Source organism: Nannobrachium achirus, assembly GCF_963921795.1.
Source record: "Nannobrachium achirus genome assembly, chromosome: 17".
Lineage (NCBI taxonomy): Eukaryota > Metazoa > Chordata > Actinopteri > Myctophiformes > Myctophidae > Nannobrachium > Nannobrachium achirus.
In genome coordinates, this window is record NC_137824.1 from 27,305,646 (window position 1) to 27,330,525 (window position 24,880).

General features: G+C 43.1%; 1 protein-coding gene across 3 annotated transcripts in view; it reads right to left on the reverse strand.

The window, feature by feature from the left end:
- Positions 1-24,880, reverse strand: part of pcdh1b (protocadherin 1b) — a 322,356-nt gene that overhangs the window by 40,373 nt on the left and 257,103 nt on the right. Inside the window, exon 5 of one of the 3 annotated variants that reach the window (XM_080745679.1) lies at positions 4,711-4,777. The exons of the other annotated variants lie outside the window; for them this stretch is intronic. Coding sequence (XP_080601805.1) covers positions 4,722-4,777 — 56 coding nt within the window. The 3' untranslated portion in view covers positions 4,711-4,721. Of the gene's footprint in view, positions 1-4,710; positions 4,778-24,880 lie in introns of those variants that run through there. 3 annotated transcript variants of the gene reach the window in all.

A 24,880-nucleotide genomic window follows, 5' to 3' on the forward strand; every position in this document is an offset into this window, starting at 1 on the left:
CGTTATTATCGTTTATCATGATAAAAAACACTCACAATAATCGTATCGCGGAGATTTGCATTTATCGTGAAATTATCCTTCGTCATGCACTGGGATCAATTCACCTTTTATTTGCCGAGCAGCATATCCGCTGTCGTTTGAACCGTCTATAATTGGTAAAAACTGACTTGGAAATAACGTACTTAATACTGTCTTTTTTTCACTCGCTACCAAATCTCTTTGCCAAAAAGCTTGAGCTTGTAGATCTGCTATTTTTTGGCAAATGTTCCGCCCCAGGATAATTCCCCCAACATTGTGTGGCACCAATCAGAGCCCAGTATGCAAATATAGGGCAGGTTCATCACCAGAGGCATTCATTTTTTAAATTCACCACTTGTAAATCCAGATTCCACACTAAAATCTACGCAGTGATATTAGTCTGGCCATGCCAGGCTATCAAACTCTTTGGTTTCACCTACTGTACCGACTCACAAATCTCTCTCTCTGCGTCACACATGCAGGATTTGATTTGTTAAAAAAGGTAAAAAGGTCATTGTGAGTTTGTAGATCTGCTATGTTGTATAGTTAACATAGTGTACATGTTTTATTACATTGTTAGATTGGGATGTTTTGAAACACTATCACACAGTCTACATTTCCCAAAAGGAAATGCATGTATTTCATTCAGTCTGAACAGAAGCGGGGATAAAACACACCTCCACCGGCAATAAAAATGACTCCCCCGGGTCCCCCGCCCCCCCCCCCCCCCCCCTTTCCTCTTCCCCCTCCCCAGCAAATCAAGCCCTGCACACACATGTGAGCGCGTGTGCACGCATGGCTGTGTTTGTGTGACTCGCTGGCAGCGAGGGAGAAAATTACCCAGAAAATGATGGCCATCCCTGAGTGAGCATACATGTAGTTCATAAACTCTACGGTGGATGTTGATTGCACAGCGTCAGAGGGACTGGGTGACAGTGAAAGACTCTGCTGTGTGTAATGATGGCTGGTAGGGAGACGTTTTTAATACCGCAGCTGAGGCCAGGGTCATACGCACAGTAAAATCCTCCGTGTTAGTCTAACTCTGACCGTGTACGCAATCTACGCATGTAGCCATGGAGACGCGAGTCTCTGTTTGGTTACATTTGCACATATCTCATTTAACAAATGGATAGAATAATACTGAGGATTTCACTGTATACCTCTCATATATCTGAACCTGGCTTTAGATATAAATGATTATGCTCTGTGAAAGGTTTATAAATACATATATTAACTCAAACGAATGCATAATTTATTTTGCCGACTTATAGGTGCAATTTTGGTGTTTACTTCTCGACTTAATGTGTTTTTGTCTAGGTACGTGGTCATTTATGTATTCAATGCTTGAACCCCAAAACCTTTTTTTGTGTGTTTGTAATGATACATTTCCGTGTTTTGTCCAGCAACGGCGATGCACTTTCACGAGCCCATTCGCCTCAGGCCTTGCCCTGCCCTAAAGGTAATGGCAATTTGCGTTTGCAATTATCCAGAGTGACCTACTTTGAGTAAACAGGCTGTAGGGTTTAGCGTTGTGCTTTTACGCTACACTTTCCTGTTGACATATCATCTGTTTTGGGACCTATATGTGAACTCATGGTTTATAAACAGTACAGTGTGTCTCTAACCGTGGAAGAAGTGACTCAGGTCTCACGGGGTAAGACTGTACACGGGACTAACAGAACTACAGCAAGCCCTGCCCTTTTGCTGAGGTATAGCCATTGGTGGGAAAAGTACTCACATTTGTTACTTAAGTAAAGGTATCAATACTGCAATGCAGAAATACTCTTTTACAAGTAAAATGTAGGGTTGAAGTGGTTAATGTTTGTTTTAGGCTAATAATAATCCACATCTACAAAGTAATTATTGGGTTAGGGTTAGGGTTAGGGTTTTCAAATAAATGTAGTGGGGTAAAAGTACAATATTTGGATCCGAGATGAAGTGGCGTAGAAGTAAAGTATTGGAAATGGGAAATACCTCAAAATTGTACATAAGTATATTACTTAAGTAAATGTACTGTACTTAGTTGCTTTAAGGCGTGGGGCTCCTCCGTGGTAGCGTGTCGATATTTCGACATAACATTTGTTCTACGTCCCAGTATTTCGACGCAGGACCAGTGCTGAAATGTTAACCTGCCGACGCGGGTGAGTAGCTAACCTGCCGACGCTGGTGAATGCCTCTATGCCTAAACCTAACCCAAACCCTAAACCTAACCTCAGTAACTCTGACGCTGGTGAGTAGCTAACCTGCCGACGCCCGTAGTCGAAATAATGTGTGTCACTAGTTCAGCGCGTGCGAGACAGGCTGTAATCACTGCACTTAACCAACCAGCAGGGCAACAGTAGATTACACTGACCAGGACATTGCCCTCTTTAATCAAGCCCTGCCACTCATTACAGAGCCTCTGCACACACTCCGCTTATTGCTGCTGAAGGAAACAGACCCGGGCGCACAGGAAGTGTGAGCGGTCACTAAATACACTGTGGGTAGAGGTAGGTATTTATGTGGACACACTCTAATTGCGTGTGTGTGTGTGTGTGTGTGTGTGTGTGTGTGTGTGTGTGTGTGTGTGTGTGTGTGTGTGTGTGTGTGTGTGTGTGTGCGTGTGTCTAATTACGATCTGATTTAGGCCAGCACTTTGGCAGACAATATCCACAGAAAAACACGTCAATTTGGATTTCATAATCTTTTTTTTTTCCTTCTAAAAACACATTTGTCCTATTAAAAGCCTCTGAATACAGAATGTGAACAAAAGGTTGCAGCATGTTAGTGTTTATTTATTCGTAATAAAAATCTCTGAATACAAAGTACATTCACAGGTACAGTAGTTCTCCCCTGGACGGTGTGTACCTGACCTCTCTACGACTGTCTACGTTATGTGACCCTGTAAGACTGGTCTAGACACCCGACCATCTAAGACTGGTCTACGCACACGGCAGGAGGAGCATTGATTCTCATTTCCCCCCACTTAATACACACACACTAAACCATCACTGATTATATATATATATATAAAAAAAGATAAATAAAAAATAAAACTGTCCTATAATCAATTCATGTGCTCAAAACAAAACTTGGTCTATACACCATTATACAATTTATGCCCCATAAACATACCATTAGGCTTGATAATAAACACTCTTTACATTGTTTTACATACATACAAAGTGTCCAGACTAAGATTTGTGAGTTACAGTCAGCTACAAAGCCTTTTTTTCCTCCGACACACGCTGCCATCCTAAGGAACCAGCTCATAGACATTATTAGTTTAGTTTAGCTTATAGCTTTAGCTTTCATATTATGTTTCATTTATCGATTGCCGTCCATGTGTACAAGCTTCTAAGGATACAGGTGGTAATAGAGTCTTAGGCTTTGCAATATCTCTGACCATTGTGTTCCCAGGAGAGAGAGCCCCGAGCAAACCCAGCCAAATACCTTCATTATCCATCCCTGGGATCTAAGCAGTAATGACTAGATCGGCGAGCCAGCTCTGAAAACAATTTTCTCTTTCGTCGCTTCTCACTAAAGAGATTCCTTTTCTTTTTTTGGGGGGGAGTGAGGACAGTCGGAGAGAGAAAAAGAGATGATTGAGGGCTGATTTGGTTCAAATATGCAGCAGTTAGCAAGTGCTAAGCAGGCAGAGAGAGAGAGAGAGAGAGAGAGAGAGACAGTGTGTGTGTGTGTGTGTGTGTGTGTGTGTGTGTGTGTGTGTGTGTGTGTGTGTGTGTGTGTGTGTGTGTGTGTGTGTGTGTGTGTGTGTGTGTGTGTGTGTGAGAGAGAGAGAGAGAGAGAGAGAGAGAGAGAGAGTGAGAGAGAGAGAGAGGCAGACAGAGAGTGAGAGAGACAGAGACAGAGAGACAAAGAAAGAAGAGGAGGTCCCATGGAGCTTATTGGGCACTCAAAACCAATTTACTGTCCATTCCTCCTGTAGTTTGGAGTTTCTAGGGACATGTTGAGGGAGCTGGCTCTACCTGTCGTTCACCCTGTCCATAATACCCTGACAGTCATCAAGAACAGGCACCAGGGCACCAAAAAATGGCAAAAGGAGGTGAGAAGTAGTTCAGTGAAGGGAGTAGTAGTCCACCCTTAAAAAACAGACCCCGAAAACACATTTGGAAAGAGTCCAGGGAACCCACAAAAAAGGACTGCAAAAAAGCAGTGAAAAAAAGAAAAAGAAAAAGAAAAAAGAAAATAAGAGCAAGGACAAGAAAAACATTGAGGACTGATATTCCACCAGTATATCAGAATAGGTCCTCTAGGGTATTGATTACATCCACATGAAGAAAGAAAGCGGGATCCACAAAAGTTACGAACTCCTTCAAAAAATACCAAGAGAGCAAGGGAGGATAGAGACCTTGAAGAATGTGACCCGACTGCCAATCTCGTCCTCCGAAAAAGACCAAACAAGCGTTTTCATTTTCATATTATAACTCTTTTGTTTTCCTAAGAAAAGTGCGTTGCCTTCATCCATTTTGCCCGTCTTCTGATTCTCCTCAGTGGAAAAATGTACCAAGACTTTGAGAAACATCAAGCGAAAAAAGCTGTTTTGGGACCACAGGCAAAGGGGCAGGGAAGAAAGAACTCCTTAGAACTGCAGCAGAGAACGTGGGGGAAAAAATCACATGGACTGGATTTCTTTTTCTTTCTTTTTTTTAATTTGGAGAAAAAAAGACGATTTAGTTGGTCTTTGAGTCTTTAGTTTTGTCTTAAGGCAGTCTTTTTTGTCCGGCCCCCATCTCCGGATCAGCGCCCGATGCTGCACCTATGGGAGGATAGATACGAACGTCTTACCACTTAGGTTATGGAACGCATGAACACATTCCATGCAAAATGTCTCATCACTTATGAAAAAATATGAAAAAAGTTAAAAGAAAAATATATATGTTTAATAAAAAGCAAGGGAATAACTTGAAAAAAGCACGCACTTAAGTAAAAAAATAAATAACAAAATAGCAAACGATGGGGTCAAACTTACGCAAACTTCATCCTGAGTTCATTAATGAAAAACTTAAGAGAATAAGTTCCATACAACAGTGTAATGCAATGCTGAACATTAATTATGCCTTGCTTTACAGAAACGATCATGAATTTCCGAGAGCAGCATGTACTTGTATCCCTAATGGACACTGAGCAAAGGAACAAAACAAAACAAAACAATGGAATGGCTATAGCTACGGTAGATGACAGGTTTAACATATTGGCCATGTAAACCAAGTTAATAGAACAGTGAAAGTGTCTGTATGGCAACAGGCCATTTGGGCTCCGATGGGACAGAGAGATTATGGCGCTCAGCATTCTGAAGCACATGCTTGCTGGGAGCAGGCTGTTTACGATGATGATCTAACCACTTACACAGGCCGGGGAAGTGATTGGCTTTGTGGAGGCTCTACTCTGAAACCATTTGAACACTCAGAGAAGACTAAAGACCTCCCACTCAGTCTTTCTGTGAATTGTTGATCCTGCTCACTGCACTTGGCAAGAGACAAGACTTTGGTGCTTAATGTAATAATAGGGCAGTGAACCTGCGCTCAAGTGTGACAACATTACAACTTGGCATGGAGTGCGTGTGTACGCGTGCGCGTGTGCGTATGTGTATGTCAATGTGCACGCGCGTGTGTGTGACAGTAGTGAGGGCTAATCACCTTCAAGTTTTGTATGTCATTATACAGCAGCTTTTCTCAGATTGATATTGATATTGCAATTGTCTAATTCTACGTCAGGTCGTTGTGCTGCAGTCAAGAGGTCAGTTGTTATACAGTATGAGTTCTGCCTTGCCTGTGGGCATGCCCACGCATGTGTTTGAGACATGCCACGTTCTAACACTGTGAATGATAAGTAGGCCATTTGAGAGAGACACACACACACACAAACACACACACACACACACACACACAGACAGACCGGAGGTGGCTTTTTAATACAGCAGGACAGATCCACGGGGGCCCGCCGAGGCAGCGTTCAATCTGTTTCCCTATTTCTAATCACAGGGAGATGAGGCCTTGCTCTAATCCCCGAGCCTCACCTCTGACACGCCAACAGCTGCTCTAGGAAGAAGGCCAGCCACTTCCCTCAGCCTCCGCTCCCTCGCCTCCTCTCCTACCGTCTCTCACGTCCTCCTCTCCCCCCACCGTAGTAGCATCTGGACGGGGTGAGTCACACGCGGCCAGACACCGTCCCTGCTTAGCACCTACTACACGCTATCTGCTGATCCAGAGGTTACCCCCCGCCGGGTGTTTTTGTAAGACATCAACGGCACTTCCCTGTGACCTCTCTCTCGCTCTCTCTCGCTCTCTTTCTCTCCTCCTGCTCCTCTTTTCCGAGCCACCACCTCTTCCAGATGTTATCCTTGCAAGTGGGTCACTGCGCTGACACAAAAGCCCGGGGATGTGGGCCTTGTAGGTGGGTATACGCACCTTGGAGCGTCGTATAGTGTTTAGAGAAGCGCACAATGGGAGATGTCTGAGGAAATATTGTTTCCGTGTCTGTTGCGGAAGGCGATGAGCTTACTCCATACCGGATACTGACATATGAATACTGGGACCAGCCTTTACTCATAAGTAATAATGGCAATCAAATTCAGATACTTTCTTTAAAGTCTAAGTGATATGTTTTTCTTTGAGAAAAACTTTTTTCATAGTTAAAGGTTTATTTTAACAATTTGTACGCCAAACTCAGTAACGAGATACGGCCACTAGAGGTCGCTCTGCCAAAAGGAGTTATCTCGTTCCTCAACGAGTTAACTGTGCAGCGTGCTGCACGCTTGTTGTGTTCCCTGTGAAAGACCCTAGTCCATACGTCACACCGTGGCTCGCAGAGAGAGAAAATGGCGCGACTAGGCTGCATTGATTTCCATTCTAGGCTGAAACATAAAAAGGGCTTTATCTATGAATGAGGTGCAAAGAACGCCAGGGAAGCAGAGATCTGATTGTTTTCACAGCGACACTTTACCGCGATGGTCGGCCCCGGTTTGGATTTTAGTTTCGCGAGCGTTTGTAAACAAATGGATTTTCTTCCTCAATCGTCAGTGGACACTCACGTGCACACGCACGAAGCTTCCGAGGCTCTTCAAAATAAAGCGTGAGTGAACGGCGGCAGCAGCAACAGCTAGAAATGTTAGAAACCTTGGCTTCCCATGTGTTAATAGTAATCATCTCAGTAAACAGAAAATGCATTTTTGCATTTTACGGTTGGGATACCAGGTTTGTTCGTGCCACTTCTCCCAGCACACAGTTAATATTAATATTACGTGTTTGGCCACAGCAGTGATTGGCCACCACACCCTGCCCACTCCTGCCTATCAACAACACTGCAGCGTTGCACATTGCACACAGCTGTGCCATCTTCATTCACTCCATCTGGCCCACAAAACCTTTCTGACTTCTCATTGACGCAGCTCTTCTATTGCTCTGGAATTGTACACATTGGTGCAGTTTATGTTCATCAATTACTATTTCAATGCATTTGATGTATTGATGTTTTTTTTTTTTTTATGTTTTTTATCCCACGGTTTTTGCAACCCATTTTTCTCACCCGGTGACTACCTAACCTGTAGTCCTGGTTTCCGCTCTCCCCCTGCCGCGCCAGGGGACATTGGGGAGCACCCGGCTGGCTAGGGGGAGGTAGTATAGAAACCAGGATTACTGCATGTTTTTGTGTGAGGGCCTATGCCCAAGGAGACACGGGGAGAACATGCAAACTCACCACAGAAAGGCCCTATCACCAACCCCACCTAGGGTGTGGGCGCTGATGACGCGGGTGGAGGAACACGCCCCCAGCGCCCACAGCTTCCCCCGGCGGGAATCGAACCCAGGACCTTCTAGCTGTGAGGCGAAGTGCTAACCACTGCACCACCGTGCCCCTGCGATGTATTGATGTTGATGTATTGACCTTGCTTATTGTAAATCGCACTGGATTAAATGCCTAAATTGTAAATTGTAATGTCCGACTTGCTTTCACATAATTTGTCTCAGACATTTGGGCTTTTCTGGCGTGTGCAAGTGCACTATTTGTCTACATTAATGAATTGCCATCTGGTTGTGTTTGTTGTAGCATAAATGTATATGTGCAATGACACAGCCGAGACGATGTTGTTTATTTTCTGACCGTGGTGCCGGTGTGCAACAAAAAGCGGGGCGGCAGGAGGTGGATTATTCACAGCCAACCTTTCTTCACAAACAGTACATGCTACGTTGTTTACTGATTGCGGGTCGGGGGGTGCAAGTAGGAATTGGGGCCAAAAGCTTTTTTCTAGTTCCAATTTTGTCTGCTCATTGTTTTGATCATGACTTCCTACAGCTCTTGTTTATCCTGTATCCTGTTTGAGTTTACTGAAAAGCTGGAAAGACAGCGTTGCTGAACAAACACCCATGTTGTTCAGCAATGATTGCTATCGGAAAATAGAACTAGTTAACAATTAACAATTATTTTAACACGACAAATATAACTTATGCCCACTTTAAGGCATCTCTTGGCACTTTATAGTGTAAGTACATTAAGTTATTCCTTTCTTAATATTTCTCCAGTGAGTGGTGAGGCTGCCAAGGGAAGAACATGATCTGTGAAGCACATAAGGATGTGCTCAATGCCTTACTAAATAGCGCTTTGTTTTACAGTTTGGTTACATAATCAGCTCTTTAACCATTAGGACACCATACAGTACTCTTATAAACAAATTCCACAAATTCCAAAACTAAACAAATCAATACTTTGCACTCTTTTAGTATACGGTCCTAAAATGTCCTATAGTATGTTGAGATAATACACGAGTAAAAGAAAAACAAAGATACCTTGTTGTTCCTGACCTCAATGTGTTGTTTCAAATAGTTGTTTCAAATATAGCCTCCACGAAGCATTCTTCAAATTCAACAGTCTATGGAGACGACTCAGGCTATGGAGACGGTGTAACTTTGGAAGCAGCATGAATAAATAAAGAAATTAAAATCCAGATTGTGTTGTGTAGTCTCTGCTCTTTATTTGGACGAGTAGCAGAATGCAGATGTTTTTCAAAAAGATGGAAATCAATCTTGTCTGGGTTATCTGATGTAGAAATCGGGTTTGATAGGGCTTTGGTGAGAAAAGGGGAAAAAAAGACACCTGAGGCAGTTTCTAAAATTATGCTCTCTCCGTGCTGGTATTACATCGGCTATTACTTGTGATAAACCTATTTTGTGCTTGATCACACATGAGGCAACGCTGATAAATTACGGATCTGAGGCGTTTGGATGAAGGTGTCTAGACTATGAGATGTGTTTAATGATAATTGATGATTTTCACAAGACTCACACATTCACTACTGTAAGTAAAAAGTGGGCAATATTAAAAAAAAAATTGATTGAGAATGCAGACAGATGACAGAAGAGCATCATAATCAATGACAGACACATTAAGGAGAGGATCTTTACATGACACGATTATAGACTATACTAGTAAGATGCATCAGGGCGACAAGCAACGTCGCCTTAAAGGGCGAGGTTACCCATATATGGAGACCCCTAGGTACCCATATATGGAGATCCATGTACTGCATATGGAGATGCTGTGAGACCCCAAACATGCTTACTCAGTCATGTGAAAATCCTATGACGTCTATCACATCTGACATCATACATACAATCCCTTTTATGCCCATACATGGAGATCCCTGTCTAAACCAGCCTCACAGATAGGGGGGCTGTCTTCCCCCATATATGGGCATTCCCATATGAAGTCCTGTTAGATATGAGCTTAATATTGATGACATCAGGGATCTCCATGCATGGGCATAAAAGGGATTCTGTTAGAGTGGTTTCCATGACATCACAGTGATGTCAAAGCATGATGTCAGAGCGGCAAACCCATAGACCACACCTGACACTGTGGTTCCCCTTACACATCACTGTGACATCACAGGTGACATCACATGTCACAGTGATGTGTCAGCGGAACCACAGTGTCAGGCGGTACCCGTCCGGACGTATACGGACAAGCTGTGACCTACCTACGGTCGCAATCAGTTTACAGTTTAGTTTAGGCCTTTAGAAGATGCTTTTAATCCAAAGCGACTTACAATAAGCAGGTAATACACATCAATCATATTTTACTTATAACTGTAAAGTGTCCTTGGGTGACTTGTAAGGCTATTTTAAACAAAAGCATTATCATTATTATTACTACGACTACTACTCCCTCTACTACATGGGGACACATGAATTGTTACAACACAAACTGGTTTGGCTCTCCCTGCTGGGCTGGACAATTGGCCCTGTGGCAGCGGTCCAGGGCTATCAGTGGACAGAATAATGAGGGACTCAGCAGGCACTCTGGGGCTGCACAGTAAGTGCCAGAATGTACTGTACACAACACCAGTCACCACAATAACAACAACAGCAGCAACAAGAACCTCCACAGCAACGTGAGGACGGAGCGAACAAAGCGCTCGTGGAGGAAGCATCTAGATTGGCTTTCTGAGAACACATTAGGCTCCATCTAGCCGCAGCATTTCCATAATCTGGATTTACTGCTGAAGGGCTAGTGTACTAGTGGAGGAGACAAAGGAGGAGCAGTCCCTCTGTCTGGTTTGCTCGGAGAGGCTAGTTAATCTATATCCCATCTAATCTTCGTCTTATTTTCCAAACAATGCATTTCCAGCAGTTTCATAAGACAACAAAGGGAAAAGTTGGGTGTCTCTCACTTTTTTCGTGTGCCTGGCAGCACACATGAGAAGACTTTTCAGTGCAAAATAATGAAGTGATTTGGCTTGCTGCCTTCTCTGCCTTCAACTGTGATAGTGCGATAATAAAAGTTCCATGTGTCTCCCCTCTACCGTGTCTTATTTTTCATGTTGTGTTTTGCTACATTGTTTATATGAAGATTTCTCACATGGCCCTCTTCTAGCGCCACCATGAGGGCGATTCTTCCAAAAAACATTTTTGGACACTGCTCCTATAGATGTTGCCCTAAAATCAGGCAAAGCGGTACACGGTATCTCTAAAGTCATGTCATCAACATGGATCTGTCCCATTTCCCATATTCCCTCCTGATTGGCTACCATTGCCTTCTAAAGTTTGTGTATGCGACCTGACGGTCGCTTATCTCCCGATTAGGGAGTCTTACTGGTATGAAGGTTGTCACTTTGCAGTTTTTTTTATTTGTTTAGTCCACCATTGATTGGTAAGTATTGAATATGAGGTCCTGGACCTGGGTTGTCCAACATTGAAAACGTATTGGAATTGAATTGAATTATTGGCTATCTTAGCTGTTAGACCCAAGAGTGTATAATATTAGAGTGGTTCCGGAGGGGTTGGCAAACAAGCAAGTGGTGTATATTTTGCATATTCAGCTGATAGCATAAAAAAGATCACTCAATCCTAGCTTCAACCACTACCACCTACAATTAATCAATGGCATGAGAGGTTGTTGATTACTGCTACGCTCCCGATGAAGTATGGCGTCTTTTTAAGAAACTGGGCCCGGTTATTAAGTAGAGTAATTCTAATTGTTTAGATGTCGTGACAAATGAAGGTTTATTTTTGAGTAGTGGATATGATGTAGAGCATTTGTTTGACTAGACTGTTATCTATTGAATAGCACACATCAGTCTCATGTCGCCGCTGTCGGGGCATTTGGGGTAGGGGTGGGCGATATGGAAAAATACATATCACGATATTTTCCCAAGCTGTATCACGATACACAAGTTTATCACAATTCTTTTTCACGTCACGTCACAAAAACTAGACTCTCTGGGTTCCTTTTGGGAGGTCTAAATTGAACTTTACAAGTACCGGTATGTAACTCTGATAGTATACAAATGAAACCAAATGGACCCGTAAGGGTCCATTTGGTTTCATTTGTATACTGTCAGAGTTAAGTGGAGACATTTTAAATTATGATTTAGGTTTCAGGTTTAAATTGAATTCTGCAATGAATCTCTGGGTGCGTTCGGAAACCCGCACCGGGTGTGTGCTCAGTGTAGTGAGTGCAGTGGGCGTGGCGTTGTAGAGTGCGTTCAGTGTGGCTTATTTACGAACGACCAACAGGCAGCTGTGTGCTTTTTCACTCTGAACTCTGACTTTCTGAAAAGCAGCAGTTGCTTAGTATGCTAACGTAACGTTGATATTGAAAGGAGATGTAATTCATAGCATTGGCATACCTGCTGTTAGTTTACACGTTAATGCGTGTGAAACTATCTAGCCAAAACGACCAATTAAGCTGCAAATGCTGCATTTTGCGGTCATTTCCTCCATTGTTCACAGCTGAGAAGCATTCGAGACACGGCCATGAAAACCAACCAATCAGAACACCGAACTGCCGCACCACACCGTCAAACCCCATCTTCTGAGTAGGGTTGGTGAGTGCGTGCACTCAACACACCAGTGCGCCGCGCACTGGATTTCCGAACGACAACGCACCAAGTGCACCGAATAAACGAACGACAACATGGCACACCAGTGCGTTGAGTGCGCATTTCTGAACGCACCCTCTGTATTAACAATTCAACAGGTTTTTTACAAGGCTCCCTCAATTGTATCACGATACATACGATATCTCTGAAAAGGCATGTCGTGGAGACATTGTATCGTCTCCACGATAATTATCACCATATCGCCCACCCCTAATTTGGGGCTGTTCGCTGTTCAATAGACTGATTACAGAGAAATCAGGTGGAACCAGGCTGGTATTCTCTGAGGGGATATACTGTAGTATGAGGTTAACTGTCTTTTGGGTGCATCTTATGCCAAGGACCCCCAAATAACCTAAATACCTAAAATAGCTGATCGACAAGCTCACAACGCATTGTGCTGCAACATACAGTAGATGTGCTTATTTCCGCTAGTTTACATTTTTAATCAATAATGACCTGCCCAAAATAGCGATACTAACAATATATGATTTTATCATTCTTTTTTTTTTGATGGCCCCTGCTGGCCTCCACTTTGAAAACCTGTCTTAACTGATGCCTGCACTCTGTTTCATGGAAAAATAAACCCGATGAAAGTTGCCTCACACTTCTGATAAACAAACAAACGTGATGTCACTTTGCTTTCCCTTTTCTGTATTTTCTGTTATACAGTATGTGCTATTGGCAACATGGCTTAAACAGTTTGAGTTTTTTTTTTTTGTATAGGTACATATTCATTTGAGTCATTAAAAAGTAAAAGGATATTTTTTGTTTTGTTTAGTTTACTTTTTAATGATGCACTTTTCTCTTTTTGCTTTTTAATGACTCGCTGTAGGCTTTTAAAGGGATATCTTTTTAGGAACCAACTCCAGGAATATGGTGTGCACCTGTGAAATGTTAAAAAAGGAGACTTCATCTGGGGGAATTAAATGGCAGTAAATGGCTCTGGGAACAGAGAGGGAGAGAAAAAAGAATATGTACTATCTTTTGCTATTCTTTTTTTTCTTCTCCATGGGTTCTGTCCAATCTCTCTCCAAGAGCACTCAAGAAAGTAGTTTCAATCTCCCCTCAGTATTTTTTTTGTGTGAAACTCTCGCACTACCATCCCGCTCTCTTTCTCATTTTTCAAAGTCACCCCATCCTCTAATGTACTATTGCTTTCTGCTCTTTCCACAAATCTAGTCTCCATCTCTCTCTCTCTCTCTCTCTCTCTCTCTCTCTCTCTCCCTCTTTTTTGGGGGGGTTAAACCACTTTGAGCTTCTTTCCTTCTCAACATTGCCTTTCACCCCTTTGTCTTTCTCAATCACACTCTGCCAGCCTTTCAGCCAGTCAATCAGTCACTCTCTCCTGCTTCCCCCGAGTTGTTCAGGGCACTCCCGGTGAGTTGGCCATATTGTGATCTGATGCTGCACAGTGCACAGAGGACTCCAGGGTTATTTATCTCTGAGGTGACACACAGGATACAGCAGGCAAAACTACTCATTTCCCAAGATGTCCCCCACCAGCAGTCTTCAGTAGCATGATGAGATATGTAGTGTACCAAAATAAGTTGAAATTAGTTTTATTTGCAGATGATACTAATGTGTTTTGTCCTGGGGAGGTCATCACTACAGAAATTAGTGAATTAAAACTTTGGTTTGGCAATAACAAATTGTCATTAAATTTGAACAAAACTAAACGTATGGTCTTTGGAAACCATAAAATGTTGTATTGAAAGAGTGTATCTCTGCTGTCGGGCCGAAACCTTCTAACTCCAAAATGTTCATTTTCGGGAAAATGAGCTCAATTGGAGTTAGGAGGCCGAAGGGCTTTTTACTACTTTTCAAAGGTTCAATATTATTTTTACCAGAACACAGACGTAAAGGGTGTTCAATAGCACATATTTATGAAAAAAACAGAAGGTCAATCGGGTGGAGTAAGCTGGTTTGGCAGAAAGTGTGGAGTTAAGAGGTTTTGTCCCAAACACTTTTTACTACTTTCCATTGGTTCAATATTATTTTAACCAACACTCAGATGACCAACGCTCAAAAAATTGAGTTAAGAGGTTTTGGCCAGCAGTGACGATATCCAAATAATGTTCTGGTTGTAATAGTGAACCAGTAGTGAAACAGGACCTAGCTTAATGTGCAACACAAATGGTGCTATTGCAGATAGTTCATACCATTATGCATTAAACATGGTTAGTTCATTTTATTATCAATTTTATATATATTATATTTTATTATTCATGATAAATAAACCCTCATATAGACAAGCAAAGACACAGCAAACGTACCAAAAAGCACCCTAGTTTTGCTACAGAGATTCTCCCACTTTGGTTCTGACCTGAGGCTATCACTTTGATTTACAAGCAGTCTCCATGTCAAATTAGTGCGAACAGGAAATTCTGTGAATGCATGTCCCTCATCTGTGACTGAAAACTTTCCACACTCGCACTCTCAATTTGAACACCTGCCACAATGAAAGCAACTCTCAAAACTGCCTGTGGTCCTAAACCAGCGGTCCGCAAATTCATTCTGTGACTGGCGAGGTGCACCGAAGCCGAGCCATATCAAGCAATTAATGTAGACAACAAGCCAAGAGCATGGTGTGACCTCGCCGGCAAAAGAAAAGTGATGAATGCATTGAAAAGCAGACAATGGTGTGTCAATGAGTCATCAGTCAAGGTTTGGTTATGTCAGCTTATACAACTTTTCTTTGCTCCCATTAACTCTGTTGAAGCATTTCATTTTTCTACTGCATTCTCCGTCCACATTTCCCTTGTTGTTGTACTACTTAGACATCTCACACACTGACGTTTGAAAAATAATTTCATGACTGGTTAAAAAAAAAAGAAAGGAAGAACTTCATGACTCATAAAACAATCACAAGAAAAAATTAAATGCAAAGTTGCTGTGGCAGGCCTCCCGGGAGTTCATGCCAACCTCTTTCAGTTAAATCCGTTTAAGGAAAACATCTTTGGCTTTTATTGCCGGTGGGTCTGCAGATGCTATGCTAGTGGCTGTACTGTAGATCACTGCCTGTCTCCACTGTACATGCTGTGTGTGTATAAATACTATGCACAAACATTTCTGAGTGTAGTACACATGACATGTGTGTATAGTCCCCCGTCACTACAAACCCACCCCTACTGTTCAGCAACATTCAAAATGTAAAAGTATGAAAGTGTTGGCATCAAAATGTACTTAAAGTACCAAAAATAAAATGACAAAATGTCTGAAAAAAACAGCAGATCTACAACGCAAGCTCACAACGTGTTGTGATCACTTGTGAGCTTGTTGATCGGCTTCTAGATCGGCTTGTGAGCTTGTAGATCGTCTATTTTCAAATAGCCATGGTATAAAATATGGCTAAAGTGGTTTATGTATGTCTGCCAGCACTGCCAACAAGTCGAAAGTAGCAGATCTGCAAGCTCGAAACAATTTGTTTGAGCTAAAATGTTGCTATTTTAGAATTTGAATCCTGAAAAGTACCAGTTTTTCCATGTGTGAGAAGCACTCAATAATGATCGTCCTACAAATTAGGTCAGCCATGGAGAAAATAGCTGCATGTTGCATTATTTTCTTTCAATTACAGATAGATTTAAGTGCATTCACTGTTAATGTGTTTTGCAGCAATCGCATACAAATATAGTGTGGTTTCTTGAAAAGAAAGTGATTAATAGTATTCAAACAAATGCAATAACATTTGTTTCCCCCCTGCATATGCATATACCTATAGCCTATAGGGGATTAGCAATCATGATTCCACGTGCAAACACGTTCTAAAATGACAAATTAATTATAAATTGTACTTGTAAACACCATAATAACATAGATGTACAGTATGTACATCTATAGACACAAGGTAAACATGAAGACAAAAGCACTGCCATCAGCACCCACGCATGCCGCAGACACAGAGAGACAGGATATAATCATTGAGTGGCTGGCATCAAGGTTAATTTTGATGACTGAATTCATTGTCATTATGTCAGCATGATGTATCTCTCTAACTCGTTTGATAAATGATTGATTTAGAATAATCATCTCAGCTTGGGACCAATCAAAGTACAGTACAGTATACTAAGTAAATGGTAAAATTATAGTTTATGTCAAAACTGTAAGCTAACTTGTGAAACATGACACAGAATAAGGCTCACACAAACATACATGAACACAAGCAATGCACGCACACATCCAGTGGTGTGTTCTACCGTGATATACGTATGCTGTGAAGATTTTTTTTTTTTAAAAACCTATGCCCTTGTGAAACTTTCAAAGTAGCGTATCTGATATGCACTGGAGGAGGCGCTGGCCACAGGTATGGCTACGGACCGTAGTTCCTTAGCGATCCACACACATCAACTTAACAATCGACCTACCGTACCACCTCCCAGACTCACTTCATTAGTATTCAATCTGCGATTCTGCGCATCATATCGCACTGTTGCAAGGTAACTAACATTCGTCTAGAGGTTCAGTCTATGAAGCATTTGTTTTTGCAGGTAGCAGTTATTGGATTTTTCCACAAGTGTATTTTTTCTTTATAGCCTATAACTGTTTGTTATTGCTGCTGAAATGTGTGAGGAGCCAAAACTAAAGATACAAAAAGACAAAGTCTGATTATTTTTTGGACTTTACATATGGGCCACATACAAACACACCTGGTGGACCGCAGACCACCAGGTGAATTATAGAATGCCCTCAAAAGAATTCTAGAACACACCACTGCACACACCCACAACATAAGCTAATGTATCAAGAGTTGTTGGGTGAAAACCTTGTATGTCCAAAACCGTTCGTTTTGCATTTATCATTTAAAAATGATTCAAACTAGTGAAAACAGCCGATCTACAAGCACACAACGCCTCGCACCGCGAGGCGTTGTGTGCTTGTAGATCTTCAGTTTTCACTACTTTTGTGCAACGGCCTTGTATGATGAAGCAGGGCTTTACTTTGCGAAAGAACGTACACATTTGAAACTTGGAGATACGAGTTTTCCACCCGACAACAACGGTATACTTTATCAAAGTTGCTTGACATTGTAATGAATCTAACAAACACAGCTTCTGACAGAAACACCCACTTTGGCAAAACACCATCTGAAAACCTCTCATCTCCCCTACACACCCCGCCAGCCAATCCCCCAAAGACCTCCGACTGCACCATAGTCGGTCGGAGGTCGAATCTTTGGGGAATAGCTCATCAGCCCAGTGTCTACTGTTCTCTGCGGGGGTTAGTTTTGGGGCTGAACTTTAGCCGGGCACACAGCATGACAGGGCACTGGCATTGTGGCTCTGCTGGCTCACGCCTGCAGGTAGCCAGTCATGGCCCAGCACGCTTCCCAGGGATAGAAAGAACGACAGCTCTGTGCAGGCCAAAATGGATGCTCAGAAAAATAGCCAAAGGCAACAAAAATGTTTTCCAGAATACCAACACAGTGTTGGAATGCATTTATTTATATAATCCTGCGGTATGTATCTGTCTGATCCATCAGATAGGATGTTGGTGGGTAAACACGAATAATGCATACATATATCAACTATGTTATTCCACAGGGGAGGAAATAGTCAAACTCACCCGAGATCCGTACAAGTTTGGGTCCAACTTTTATAATCATCTTCTATATTGGGTCCAATTGGGTCCCGGTCTGTTTATCGTTATGTGAGTTTATCCATCTAACAAGTCCCGTGATCAGTGCTGATCAGGAGAAAAGGTCATGGAGTGCTGTGTAACGTGTGAGGATTCGGCTGACAATACAGTAGGTTCAGATTAGTGCAAAATAATGGGGGAAAACATTGAGCTGCGCACCAGCAGGTTGCGTCAGAGTGGAGTAAAGGTGCATGGTAAAGATTGAAAAGGAATCGGCCCAAACAATCAACAATTAAATCCACTACATAAGATTTTCATTGTGAATGAATTTGAAGAGTCATACTGTAGGCCTATGTATGTGACTGACAGCCCATGTCTGACAGCCCATGCCCGTGCTTAATGCACAAGCTTTAGGGGCTGAATCCCCGGGCACCAAGCTCAGGGAGCACCAAAATCCTGGCCAAAAATGAGAAAAAGACTTGAGTATTGCCAGTAACAGCAGCAAAATATTGTCCTAAGGCAGCTGAAGTAGCGCTAAAACACGGCCAAAACGCGCTGGCAGCACCCGTCATCCCACTGGTGAAGCGAAGTCTTTCCGCACACATGATAATATGGCTCTTCAACCGATCTTGTTGTTACTGGGCTGAAAGCAGTGGTTCTCAGTATGGAGAAAAGAAGTGTCTCATTATTTATCCATGACCTGAGTCGTCCAATTTGCCAAAGCAGCAGCCACCGCACATACACAGTCTTACACTATCATATGAACCCTAGCGTCCCTATATTGTGGGCATGTTATACATACAGTAGGTCAACATTCAGTGAAATTAGAAGATTTTCAATCTCACTGTGCGAGTGTGCGTCACTATTCTACCTGTTGTGAGCTTGTAGATCTGTTCTTTTTTAGAAAGAGATTTGTTTTATAGGGAAAAGGTCAGGGGCCCCTATACAACCCTGCTCAACAAAGTACAGTATATAGGGTTCAAGTGGTTCATTATGTCTGTCGTTAACATGTATAACGAGCACAGGTCTCCACCAGGCCGTGCGTCCTGGTGGTGCTACTGTATAATAGGCCAATGTAAAAAGGGTGGCATATGTTCTTCACCTTAGATCTTTCATGGCAATCGGACGCTGCATGCATGATTTCAAGCATTGTGTTCCAAAAATGTGTTTTGCTAAAGTCTACCTGCTGGTGGCGCTATAACAGGACAATGTTAAAAAGGTAGCATTTGTTCCTTGACCTAGTGGGAATATGTGTGGCAATGTCACGGTAATCGCAAGCTGCGTTGATGATTTGAGGCATTTTGTTCAAAAACGGAGCAATCCTGCAAACTTTGGAAGCTAATATTAGCCAATCAGAATGGAATGTGAAATATCAGATGGATCGGACTTGATCACGTGACTATAGAGATACTGTGTACCGATTTGCATGATTTTTGGATAAAATCTCAAGGAGTAATATCCAAAAATGTGTTTTACATAAGTCGGCCCAAAGGTGGCGCTATAAAAGGCTGATGTGAAAAATGCAGGGCAAAGGTTTATCCTTAGCCTCTAGGGAGTGCGCTTACAAAGTTTGAAACTGATCGGTGGAGTTATAGGCAAAACCACAAATCGGGCTGTTATAGCGCCACCATGAGGCTGATTAAAAAAAAATTAAGTGGCATTTCTTCCTCGGCCTAGTGGGAACGTGTATGCGCGATTTCATGATAATTGCACATTGCGTTTGTGATTTGAGGCATTTTGTTCAAAACGGCTCAATCCCACAAACTTTGGAAGCCAATCTTAGCCAATCAGGATGGAATATGCAAAATCGGACAGATCCGTGTCGATCACATGACTGTCGAGATATTGCCTACCGATTTGTAGGATTTTTGGAAAAAATCTGTAAGAGTAGTGCACAGAAATGTGTTTAGCAAACATCGGCCACTAGTTGGCGCTAGAAAAGGCCCATTTGAAAAATTTAGGGCAGAGGTTCTAGATTGGCATCCAGGGAATGTGTGTGCTCACTTTGGCAGCGACCGGGCCAACGGCGACTGAGATTTGGCGCTCACAAACTGCGAGGACGCACGGACGCACGGACGGACGCACGGACGGACGCACGGACGGACACACGGACGGAGGGGAAAACATACTCTCCCTCAGCCTTCGGCTGGTGGAGACAATTAAAGGGAATTGAATTATTTAAGAAATTCATCTGCCAGTTAAATGATTTGGGGAATGTAAATCTGTTGCTAACTTGGTTATCTTGGCTATATGCCGAATGAAAATATATGAATGTTTATTGGACTCAAAGAAAAAGAAAAAGAATTAAAAACAATACCCTTGTTGCAATACTTTATATTAAGTTTACAAGTTCACTATTGTATACTGTAACTGTTGATAATAGCATCATAAACACATTTTTTGTTATATTAGATTTATAACCACTTATTGGTGAGTTATGATAATTTATGATGGCATTAGACACACATTTATTGAGTTTAACTAACTTTACTCACCTATTATGCCATTGTTATAAGATTACGCACAATTTTTTCCTGCTTTATTCAAACTAGCCCTTACCCGTTCAAAGATATGAGCTCCAAAATGATGTGCAGTGTGTGGGTTATGGGATGTGCACTGTGCATACAGTATATGAGGGATGGAAAGTAACTTTAACTGGTGCTTGCATGATAATATGTAGGAGCATCAATGTAAGAAATACCCGTTTCGTTTAATGGCTACAGAGATACTGTGTCCCCCCCCCCCAGCCCGCCCGCCCACCCGCCCACCTGCCTGCGCACACACCCGCCTGCCTGCACACACACACACACACACACACACACACACACACACACACACACACACACACACACACACACACACACACACACACACACACACACACACACACACACACACAGAGAGAGCTGGTTAAACATGTTGCCTCATGCTAGATGCAGAATAGATGTGCCTCATGCTAGATGCAGAATAGATAGTAGATACACCATGAAAATGCTAATATACAGTATATGATTTGTGAAAGTGACAAACGGGCTTCACAGTTATGTCAGGTGTGTTCATATGCTAATGGTGATGCGATTTCAGATCAATTGCTCCAGCCACTGAGGAGAAACGCTGTTTCAGACAGACAGACAGACAGACAGACAGACAGACAGACACTCTCTCACTCACTCACTCAGACATTTCGAAAATTATATGTTTGATTAATATACACTTTATTAAAGGAAGCATGTTAGTTAACTGCTCATGAATGACAATTTATCCATAAAAAATGTATAACCCCACAGTTCCTGCTTTCAGTCACAAATTCAAATCACATCCTTAATGTCAGCCAGATTTGGAAAATCTGATAGCAAATGAGTGTCACGTTGGCTGGCAACAAACAAAGGGTTATTATGCAGAGATGTACAGGATGTGAGTGCGAGAGAGGTTTGTTTTCCGTTTCTGTGCCATTCTCTGCTTTGTGTTTATTTCCTACCATTTGGGACTTGCTTCCTGTTTACCACTCATCAGGATTATCATCATGCACTCACCTTGCTCCCCCCACACACACGCATTGTGTGGGATAAACTCTTCCTCCCAATGAGAAATAGTTTGCTCTTATGATTTAAAGTTGAGTTTCTGGGATTCACTAGCTCAGGGGTCTTCAACAGGGGGTCCGGGACTCCATAGGGGGTCCTCAGAGTTACTACAGGTGTCCTCCAAATCTTTGTGTGATAGGAACTTGTTTTTTTCCCACTTTCTTATATTAACCACTTGAACCCTAGCGTCCATATTCTGAGAACTTTAGCCAAAAATAGCCGATCTATCTTGTAGATCGGCTATTTTCGGCAAAGAGCTTTTGGTGTAGAGAGGAAAAAGAGCAGACTAAGTACAGAGTGAAAGGTCAACTTTATTAAGTACTAGCCCTTACCCGTTCAAAGATATGAGCTCCAAAATGATGTGCAGTGTGTGGGTTATGGGATGTGCACTGTGCATACAGTATATGAGGGATGGAAAGTAACTTTAACTGGTGCTTGCATGATAATATGTAGGAGCATCAATGTAAGAAATACCCGTTTCGTTTAATGGCTACCCCCCCCCCCCCCCATCCCACCCACCCACCCGCCTGCGCACACACCCGCCTGCCTGCCTGCACACACACACACACACACACACACACACACACACACACACACACACACACACACACACACACACACACACACACACACACACACACACACACACGCGCACACACACGCGCACACACACACACACACACACACACACACACAGAGAGAGAGCTGGTTAAACATGTTGCCTCATGCTAGATGCAGAATAGATGTGCCTCATGCTAGATGCAGAATAGATAGTAGATACACCATAAAAATGCTAATATACAGTATATGATTTGTGAAAGTGACAAACGGGCTTCACAGTTATGTTAGGTGTGTTCATATGCTAATGGTGATGCGATTTCAGATCAATTGCTCCAGCCACTGAGGAGAAACGCTGTGACAGACACTCAGACACTCACTCAGACATTCGCAAAATTATAGTATAGATTGACGGATTGAAGTGGTTAAATATTTGGTTAAATATTTGAAAACACAAATTGACATGAATCCAAAATACACTGACGAGTGTGCTGTCAAACAATGAAACTATGGAATCTATCTAAAGGTTGTGGGGGTCCCTGCTTCATCTCTCTCTCAAGTAAGGGGTCCTTGGCCTGAAAACTTCTAAGACCCCTGCACTAGCTCTTTCATCAAAAAGATGAGTCACTTTTACCAACAGCTACTACTATAGCCAAAAGAGGTCTGCGAGGTCGGGTCGAGGTGACAGGTCTTGAAGCCCCCCTGGTCGCGTCCCCTGCCCGTCTCCTCAGCAGCTCTGCCGTCTGAAACCTCCCCCAGCGCCAGGGCAGACTCCACGCAACTCATCTGAGTGACAGTACGAACGGTGCCAAGATCTGTCACCCTCTCTCTCTCTCCCTGCTACGTTAGCACACACACTGCCCCTGCCTCCAAGTCCTCATGACCGGATGCTAACACAACAGAACTGCATGCCAAGGGAGTGACAAAGAGAGGGGAAAAAAAACGAGAGCTGAACAGAGAGCTGTATGTCGTTGCTCGGGAAGAGTGAAACAAGGATAAAGAGAATCACATCTGGTAGGGCAGTTGGTGCTGTGCATGGCAGCGACACATGGTTCCTTCTGTGTCTCTGGAGATGCTGTCCAATCGTGATTGCGTGTGCAGAAGTGTGTGTGTGTGTGAGAGTGCGTGCACGTGTACGCAGCTAGAGAGAGAGAGAGCGAGAGAGATAAACAGAGAGAGAGACAGAGAGAGACATATGATGTAGGGAAGTCTCCCACGCCAGCTAAGCGCACTCCATCCATAATACCCAATTAGCAATGTAGTCGGCTATAAATACCCACACATCTGTTTGTGTCTGAGCCCACCACAAATAAGCATGTGGTTAGGGGACGAAGGGAAGGAGACGAATGATGATTAGATGAGGGGGAACCAATGCGTTATAGAAAAAAAAAGGAAAAGTAACAAAAAAGAAAGTGACACAAAGGCAGAAAAACTGAGGAAAATGTGCATGCACAAGCAGGTAAGGGAAACAGTGTTGTTGTGTGACAGAAAAATAGACACCTATTAGAAAGAGGAGAGAGAAACTTGGAGAGTCAGTAAGTTGCGTGTGACCCCTGTGGCGTTGTGTGCCACCGGTGGTACAGCAGTTTGCAGGTTTGACATTGGCCTACTCGCTGGGACGGGACACCAGGACGGGACAGGGGGAGGAGGGGGGGGGGGGAGGGGTTTGTGGGGCACTGCAGCCCTGTTCTAGCTCCAGGGGAGGTGAGGCCTGCACCAGGGACACTCGGGTGTATTTTAACGCGCAGAGATCTGCGTGCGTGCGTTGCGTTGGCGTACGTGTCGGCGTGCATGTTAGGCACACGTCTGTGTGGTTGTACGAATGTACGTGTGTACCATGTATGTTTTACCATGCGTGCCGTGTATGTGTGCGCACGTGTGTGTGTGTGTGTGTGTGTGTGTGTGTGTGTGTGTGTGTGCGTGTGTATGTGTACATGTTTACGTGCCACAGGCATGCTGCTCCTGCCCTTGTCCTGGCCCCCTGGCCTACAGTGATTTTGCCTGAATCTCTAGAGCCTGTCAGCTGCATATGAGTGATGCTTCAACCAATGTCTAACTCTGTCACTGTAGCCTCTCCTCTGTATGTGTGTGTGTGTGTGTGTGTGTGTGTGTGTGTGTGTGTGTGTGTGTGTGTGTGTGTGTGTGTGTGTGTGTGTGTGTGTGTGCGTGCGTGCGTGCGTGCGTGCGTGTGTGTGTGCGTGTGTGTATGCTTGTTGTATGTCTATGGACGTTATCCTCCGCCGGCGCAAACCGGCGCAAAGGGCACAGTTATCTTCACTATTCCCACGTTGTTTAGATAACAAATTATCTTGGGCATGCTGGACTTCAAATGAGATGTGGTGCAGCGCAATCAGGGCGCACTGCTGTCTTAAGCGCAGACTTTGCGCTTTGATTCACACTATCCACATTTTGTCAGTGTGAATTGTTTGTGAAATGCCATTTGACCCATATATCTTGCATGTGTGCACACTAGCATGCATGTGTGCACACTAGCATGCATGTGTGCACACTAGCATGCATGCATGGATGTTTACGCAGGTCTTCGTATGTGACTGTCTGTGTGCATCTGCATGTGAACATCAGAGAATTTATTCAGCTTGCGTGCACCCAACCTCTGGCGTTGTCTGTCCCCTCCATGATCTACAGTATATGTACTACACTGCTAAAAACCTGAGGGTTGATTTAATTCTGAGAATGAATACATCATGGACCCTGACTGTCAGATTGTTCATTCTCACAGATATATCAACACTAGGGATGGGAAATAAAAAGTATT